This window comes from Bidens hawaiensis, unplaced genomic scaffold, assembly GCF_021521415.1.
Source record: "Bidens hawaiensis isolate Kalapana, Puna unplaced genomic scaffold, B.hawaiensis_p1.1 tig00033224_1, whole genome shotgun sequence".
Taxonomy (NCBI): Eukaryota; Viridiplantae; Streptophyta; class Magnoliopsida; order Asterales; family Asteraceae; genus Bidens; species Bidens hawaiensis.
Window position 1 is genome coordinate 223,915 of NW_027495697.1, and position 8,484 is coordinate 232,398.

Sequence of the window (8,484 nt, forward strand, 5' to 3'; positions counted from 1 at the left end):
ACCGGCCAAGTAAAAGTTAGTAAAAAAACAGCCATAAAACCAAACCGATAACCGTTTTAAACGATTTCATGGTTTTATAACAAACCATGAACACCCTAACAAGGGCCAAGATTGAGCGAGCACTCACTATATGCACTTTATGAAAGATTGACCGAGTCTCCAAACCAGTTTAAATATATACACTTCTTGTTTGTCTTAATGCTATATGTTAAATACTTAAATCTTTAATCTCAAATTCTAAACCTGATTATCTTGATGGAAAATCGCATTTTAATCATCCATATCAAACATTTATTATCACCATAATAATTAGTATTAATAGTGGCATGTATCTTCACAATCAAAAGACAAATAATTTCAAAGATTATGAAAGACACCATCCTATATATATATATATATATATATATATATATATATATATATATATATTTGTATTAATTAGTAGGTAATAACTTGTTATGTAATTACATGGAAACGCATGACGACATAAAAGACAAATAATTTCAAAGATTATGTTTGTATAGGATGATGTGTTTCATGTATGTATGTATGTATGCCCACCACTCGCATATTGCTATAAGTTAACAAATAATAATAATTAATTAATTATTAAAAAATAAGTTGGAAGTGATTTAAAATAAAATAGTGGCAATGATTATGGAAGCGGGTCATGATGGTTGCACATTCACATCAAATAAAATGATTAATATCGGAATAAAGATGCGCAGCCACAGCCGCCAATTTCCCAAGACTTCCTTTTTGCATTTATATTTAGGCTGAGGGGTGTGGGGCTTCAGCGGGGGCGCGAGAGGGCGCGAGCACCACACCACCGAGGCGCGAGAGGGGCGCGAGCACGGAATTCAAAGCAGGCGCAAGCCCCTTAGCGGCTGAGGATGGGCGTAAAGATGCATGGGAATGTGTGATCTAGCCGTTGGACATTTAAAATGAGCCGTTGGGCTCTTATTTAACCAATAAGGATTCTGACTTTTCCGGTGACGTGTCTGCCGGACTTCAGTTCTTCCATCGGAACAGCAACTGTGTCTTTAGTAGCCGAATAAGAATTTGTTTTCGAGGATGGAGAAGATTTCTGAGGTGAGTTTGTCCATGTGAGAGTTGGAATCGATGAATGTAGGAGTTGCCATTAATGAGTATGAGAATTGGGATGAGTGAAGATGAAGATGAAGATGAAGATGAAGATGAAGATGAAGATGAAGAAGAAGGTGGTGAATGGGTGGTTATAGAGAGTGGTACAGAGATGAGGTTGTCGTGCGTGTATGTAAGGAAGGAAACGACAAAAGAGGGCCGTTGACGATTATTATTATTATTATTTAATATTATTATTAGATTAAATTTGTAAAAAAATAAAAAAAAAATCTGCTGGAGCCCCTGCTCGCGCCCCTCCACACCAGGGCCAGGGGCTCCAACGGGGGCTCCAACACCCATCTTATCCAGTTTCTTTCTCTGCCACACGTCACAATATTATTGGCTGGAGCCCCCACTCGCGCCCCCATTAGAGCCCCCCAAACCCCTTAGCCTTATAAACTAAAAGTATATTAACAATAACGAAAGTGCATAATTAAATATAAAAATCTGAAATCAAGTATATAAATGGATCCATGATGAAAGAGTAGAGCACGTCAATGATGAACCACTCACTCTCTCTCTCTCTCTCTAGGAGTTAAAGCTTGAAAATGGCCCCTTATTTCCGTAACCTTTTCAGTATATTTTCTCTTTAACCTTAACCTTCCTTCTTCATATCTCTATATATAACTACTACTTAAGCGGTCTGTTTCTAATAATATTAATAATGGCGGATGAGGGTGTTATGGCGGTGGTGATGATTAGAGAATACGACGCCAAAACCGACAGAGAACGAGTGGAACAAGTGGAGAGTAGTTGTGAAGTGGGCCCCAACGGCGAGCTTTCTCTTTACACTGATCTCTTGGGTGATCCCATTTGTAGGGTTCGGAACTCACCCGCCTATCTCATGCTGGTAATATTCATAACTTTACGTTACTTTCATTTCTTATACTTTAATAAAATGAAATAAGCTAATAACGTAAAACATTATATATAGGTGGCTGAGATGGTGGTTAACGGCACTTTGGAAATAGTCGGAATGATAAGAGGTTGTATTAAAACCGTCACGTGTGGCACCAAATACTCCCGCCCTAAATCCGGTGACCCACCCAAACCCTTGCCGGTCTTCACTAAACTCGCCTACATATTGGGCCTACGGGTCTCTCCCTTTCACAGGTATATACTATTATTATTATTATTAAGTTTAATATGTTATGGAAAGTTTTATTAAAAACACGTTTTTTTATAAACTTTTCAGGAGAATGGGGATCGGATTAAAGCTGGTTAAGAGAATGGAGGAATGGTTCGGGGACAACGGGGCCGAGTACTCGTACATCGCGACCGACGACGCCAACGTGGCGTCGGTCGGGCTCTTCACGGGGAAATGCGGTTACTCCAAGTTCCGTAGCCCGTCCGTACTCGTGCACCCGGTGTTCGCTCACCGTCTCCCGATAAGCAACCGGGTTACGATACTCAAGCTCACACCCTTTGATGCCGAGTCAATCTACCGACACCGGTTCTCCACCACCGAGTTTTTCCCGCGTGACATTGACTCGGTTCTTAACAACCACTTGAATCTTGGTACCTTTATGGCGGTACCAAGAGGGTACATTTGGGGCGGGGCGGATAAGTTTTTATCTGGCCCGCCTGACAACTGGGCTATTATGAGCGTGTGGAATTGTAAAGATGTTTTCAAGCTAGAAGTGAAAGGGGCGTCCAAGTTGAGAAAAGGGTTTGCGAAGACGACCCGGATCTTGGATCGGGTTTTCCCGTTTTTAAGGTTACCATCGTTGCCGAAGATCTTTAGCCCATTTGGGCTCCACATGTTGTATGGGTTAGGTGGGTCTGGGTCGTTGTACACGAAGTTCGCGAAGGATTTGTTTGGGCTGGCCCATAATATAGCGAAGGAGTGTAAGTGTGGTGTGGTTGCAACCGAAGTGTCAAGTGAGGATCCGCTCAAGTTAGCAATCCCACATTGGAAGGTGCTATCGTTCACGGATTTGTGGTGTATCAAGAGGCTTGGGGAAGACTACAGTGACGGGTCAGTGGGTGACTGGAGAAAATCACAGCCTGGTTTATCCATTTTTGTTGATCCTAGAGAGTTCTAAAGTGCTAACTTAACATAGGTGGTCTAGGTTACTTTGATGATGTTTTTAAGCCTTTGTTTGGCTCTTTGTTACCTTGTTTTTTTCTTTTTTTCATTTAGCTTTTGAAGCCTTTTTTTAAGCTTAGTTTACTTTTGCTTTTTATGGGTGGGTGGGGAAAGAAAGAAAGAAAGAAAGAAAGGGAAGGAAGTATCAACCAAATGTGTTTCATGGGGTATATCCTCATGTGGGCCTACCCTTTTTTTAGTAAATAAATTTTAGCTTTTTATTAGATTCAGTTTGGGCTGTGTCACAATATATCAATATTCATATGATATTATATTGTTACAAGTAGATATAGAAAGTATATGATACAATGATAATTAGACACAAAAGGTAATATATATAATCTTAGTTTACTCTGAGGTTTCTGTGATAAACACTCTTAAAAGTTATACTTAAAATCAATGAAAGTTGAATTAGAATTTGAGATCTCATCAAAGGGAGACGGGCCAAGCGTGTAGATTTTTATTCTTCTTTCTAACAAGAATAGATGCCTTCCCACTTACACTCTTTAGTGGAAGATTTGAGATTTAAAAAGGGAGCTTGCGTTTGATAGTGATACAGATATGATTCTGCAAAGATTAGGAGCATTCAAGAATATCCCAAAACAATAATTTTATAAAAGAAAAAAGTATATTGTTTTGACATTATTCACTTTAAATTTATAAGATTTTGGAAATTAATTAATTTGAAGAATTTGTTGGTAGTGGTTTTGAGAAATCCAAATGGGGTGGGGGGTTTAAAGTGGGCCACTATGGTTTAAGTTATCTTGGAGGATTCTCCTTTTGGTGATGCTTGTTTTCTTCCCCACTAATCAATTGATGGGGGATTTGGCTTTTTGCTGTTTTGGCATATTTCTTTTTTCTTCTTTTTATTATTATTATTATTATTATTATTAATTATGATTCATGGTATTGTTTTTTAAGAGTGACACCTTTGTTTGGTCATAATTCCATTCTTTTTTGCTAGTGATCATGAGTTTATTTTTGTTGTGGTGTGATTGCGACATTTAAGGTCCAAAAATACAGTTACCACATGCTTGTTTTAGATTTGATGCAAGATTGTGACCTTAGTACTATGTATATGTATGTATGCATGTTGTAAAGAATATAGTGATGTTGATCTTAAAATCCGTTTATTCATTTGAATCTAGGCAATCTGAGTTATTGCTTTAAAACCGCTTACTCTTTTTCACAAGCATGACGTCCTTCACAAGTCATCGGTTTTGTTTACACTTTTAGGACAATTTAATGTATAACTATAGGATGCACGTGTGGAGGCGTAAAATGGCTAAATAAGCGAAGGATTTCTATTCAAATGATTTGAACCGTGTAAAGCTTAGAATTATCATCATTATTCAAATGATTTGAACCGTGTAAAGCTTAGAATTATCATCATTAACAACCGTGAAAACCTTGACTTAAACTAAGAAAATGAAAGGATAAAAGTATAATAGGTTAAACACAAAAGTTATAAAGATAGATTAACAAAATTTGTTAACAAAATCATGGTTAAAACTTTTCAGATAAATTTCTTCTTTGTATAACAAAATTTTTACATCAACTTAACAGTCATTATGTTAGGTTAACCTTCCAATCTTTATACAAAGTCAAAACACTTGATAATATGTATGTAAATCTTGAAAGTTGGATGAAATCTAAAATATAATCATACAATAAAACATCCAAATAGTTTGGTAACTTTGTTTTTAACATAATATAGATTTTTTGAAAAGGGATATAAAAGTTAAAAAAAAAAGTCTCCGAAAGACCATAAACTACAACAGCAAATTTGAAGTATTATAAAGCTTAGTGTATTGGAGGTACACCAGCTACATTTCGCGACATGCCGGGACGCAAAGGACATACTCGCCAAAGGTTTAATAGATGTGAGAGGAGGAGTGGAGCCAAAGCTTTTTCAACCAATCATATTTTTTTTCATTTATATATTCTTTTGTTAAAAATTAAATTTTGTTTTTTAGTAAAAACCACTACAGTTTTGTGAAATTGTGGTTTAGTTAAAGTCTTATTGACTATATGACAATTTAACATGTCTTTTTTTAATTAAAACCACTACAAATAGTCTGAACAGATTCATTTTGGTTATTTGAGGCCTTCTAAATTTCTAAATTGTCTATCGCTGAATAATAATTAAAATTTGGTTATCTAAGAAAACACTTGTGGAATATTATACTAATGAATTTGATTCATTGTGAGTAATTAATTAGATAGAAGAATATAAGATAGTAGGCTTTGAAAAGTTAAAATAAGGTGGCGCCCCTTTGGTATATGCTAGTATGACTTATGAAAGTTATAGAAAGAATTTTGAAGAAAAGATTTCAAATGTAGAGTTTAGAATTTGGAATCAACCTACAATGCCTATATCACAATCATACCAACGGATCTTAAACTTAGAATATTTTCTTTGGATGCTTATGAAGAAGGGTCAAGTCAAAGGTCATTGCATTTTGACTTTATAAAGTCAATTAAAGAGATGTCATTTTCTTTCTTTCTTTTCTTTTTTCACAGACTTGGATCAATGTCACTTCAACCAAATAGTTTGTCGTTCTTTTGTACCCTATTTCTATTGTTTTTAATTTTCTTTTTATCTTTTTACTCTATGGCAAATATCTTATAAAATGTCACTTCAACCAAATAGTTTGTCGTTCTTTTGTACCCTATTTCTATTGTTTTTAATTTTCTTTTTATCTTTTTACTCTATGGCAAATATCTTATAAACATTTGGGCCAATTCTGAACTAGAGGTAGCTCTCTAGTAAGAGTTAATTGCCTACCGTTGATCCTCTACATTTAATAATTACACATTTGGTCATAATAGTTTATAACTTATTACTCATGTGTTCAAATTTTCTAGGTGTGAAATGCCTATTTACCCATATTAAAAGACAAAACAAAAAAAAAAATCAATTATCTTTAAGCGCCGCTACCTTCACAAATCACCACCACGATTGATTTTCTTTACCATCCATTACAATACTGATTGAGAGGTTTGGGTATATTTGAATATGGATTTGGAGTGGCTGACAAATGGAGGTAACGAGGGTTTGGCTGTTGTTGGTAGCGACCGCTCATGGAGGCCTCCAATTTACAAATAGTTAGGCAGCACTAGCTGGTGACCTTAGATCTGGCAGCGCCAGTAGGGTATGATGGCGGTGGTGGCCTTTGAAAGTGGCGGAGCCAGAATATTTTTCCTATGGGTTCGGGATTTTTCGATGCCCCTTTTTTTCCGGCGTCAAAGTTTTCGGGCCTAGAAGGGTCAGGTCGGTAATCTGGTCAAATAAATAAAATACAATATCACTATTATACAAAGGTATATCATCAACATTAAATAAAATATATAGTCATATTAATTAATAAAAAAATATTACATATTATTATTCCCAATGCATTTTTATGTTTGGAAAATGATTCATAACATATTCAATCGTGGCTTTAAAAAATAACTTATTTTCGATATAACAAAGGCAAGCATCAATTAATAAAGAAATAGTTTGTCGGGCGTTGTTGTTGTTTAGTTGAAGTCTGGAGGTGAGACGATGGTAGAAGCCTTGAGGCAAACTGTCGTAGAGTCGAAGACAAGTAGACAACGTTTGGACTTTGGTCGAGAGAAACATAAATTGATCGGTCGTTCCTTTTGTTTTTATTTAATCTTTATTTAGGTATTATGTTTTATTAAAAATGTTAATTGGGTTGGACTTATTTACCAATTTTATAAATAATTTTGGGCTTTTCTTTATGATATATATTATTGGCCCATTTATAATGTTTGTTAGTAATTTTTCTAGCCTTTTATAAAGCTTTCTATATTTTTAACAAAATATCCATTACTAACAAAAGTTTTAACTATTTTTTCATAATTAATGGGTTCGATTGTTTTTTTAAATGATATTGGGTTCGCTTGCTGAAAAAGAATGGGTTCGCTTATTAATTGGATACTGTATGTTATATATAAAACCGAAAAAAAAACAACGGGTTCGGTTGAACCCGGTGTCTAGCATGTGGCTCCGCCACTACTCTTTGATGGTGGTCGAAAGATGGTGGCGGTGGTAGTTGGTCTTGGATGATGGCTGGAGAATGATAGTGGTAGTGGTGCGCATGCATAGAGATGGGGGAGATAAATTGTAGGTGAAGGGTTGGCGAATCTAGAAAGAAAACCCGGGGGTAACCCAATTTTTTTTTTAAACATGTAGAACAGAATTTGAACGTGTGTAGAACATGATTTGAACATGCGCAGGCAGATCCCACACGATTTAAAGTGACGCCTGATAGCCACTCCGGCATATCCGATTGGTGTTTTGAAATTGTTAAAGACAACATATACTCTGATTTCTTAACAATGCTAAAAACCTTTATTATTTGCACTTCGCCGACAAAGTTGAGGAGTAGCCCCGGCTACCCTTAACTATTTAATAAATCCACCCCTAGAGGGTGGTACTATAGTCATTTTAAGTAATTTTACTAGAAATTTTTACGAGGGTAACTAGTAAGGACCATTAGTGTAATGAAAATTCAACCATTAGATACAACTGTAAAATTATTACGTTGGTTGATAGCATAGTTTAAAACTTTTTAATATTTTAAACTCTTTAAAACATACAAACCCATCAAAACTAAAGAGCCAGCTCATCGAGCCAGTCACAAGCTCAATCGGCCAAATGCCATCTCACCCCTCCTGCTCGAGATTAATGGGCTCATCCCATATTGGTATGAGCTCCAGCCCAACTTGATGTTGACTGGGCTGAGCTAGGTTAGAAGAACAAATCTAGTCGAAAACTTGAAAAATGACAATTATGGACTTATGTGGTCGGTAAATTGCAGATTCAGATTAATATGGGCTAAGAGTATACTCATGCCTTCTCTCCTTTCATGTAGGGTTTGATTAATCATCGAACGTCATACATAGGCCCATTATAGCATGTGGAGTCATGGAGATGCATATGCATTAGAGATGTACCAACAAATCTAATTGGAGGAAGTGGATGTTTATCTTTGATTCAAATGTAAATGATAATTCTACAATTTACAAGTCATCGATGACTTTGGAAAGTATTGATTTCATTTTACTTTTTTTTAGTTTAGTAATAGTTTATATAAAAGTTAATTGTAGGTTATTTAAGACGGCAAAGAATGGTCTATGGTCTAAAGTTGTGGAGTCTATCCACAGGCAAAGATCGGGTTGGGACCTGGTCCCGGTTAATAAAAAAGTATATGGGGGTTAGGAAAAACATTGCTAAAGTA

The 8,484-nt window shown here is 35.8% G+C and overlaps 1 protein-coding gene across 1 annotated transcript; it reads left to right on the plus strand.

Annotated features, from left to right (window-relative positions):
- The first annotated feature begins 1,807 nt into the window (after positions 1-1,807).
- Positions 1,808-3,338, plus strand: LOC143584677 (putative N-acetyltransferase HLS1). Its single transcript, XM_077066678.1, has 3 exons — positions 1,808-1,993; positions 2,078-2,256; positions 2,339-3,338. The coding sequence occupies exons 1-3, from the start codon at positions 1,808-1,810 to the stop codon at positions 3,186-3,188; spliced, it is 1,215 nt and encodes a 404-aa protein (XP_076922793.1). The 3' UTR covers positions 3,189-3,338.
- Positions 3,339-8,484: the final 5,146 nt, after the last annotated feature.

Excerpts from the sequence above, each read along its gene's own strand:
- LOC143584677 (XM_077066678.1), top strand. The coding sequence starts at position 1,808 with ATGGCGGATGAGGGTGTTATGGCGGTGGTGATGATTAGAGAATACGAC. Across the intron at positions 1,994-2,077 it reads CACCCGCCTATCTCATGCTG|GTGGCTGAGATGGTGGTTAA; the intron begins GTAATATTCATA and ends CATTATATATAG. Across the intron at positions 2,257-2,338 it reads CGGGTCTCTCCCTTTCACAG|GAGAATGGGGATCGGATTAA; the intron begins GTATATACTATT and ends TAAACTTTTCAG.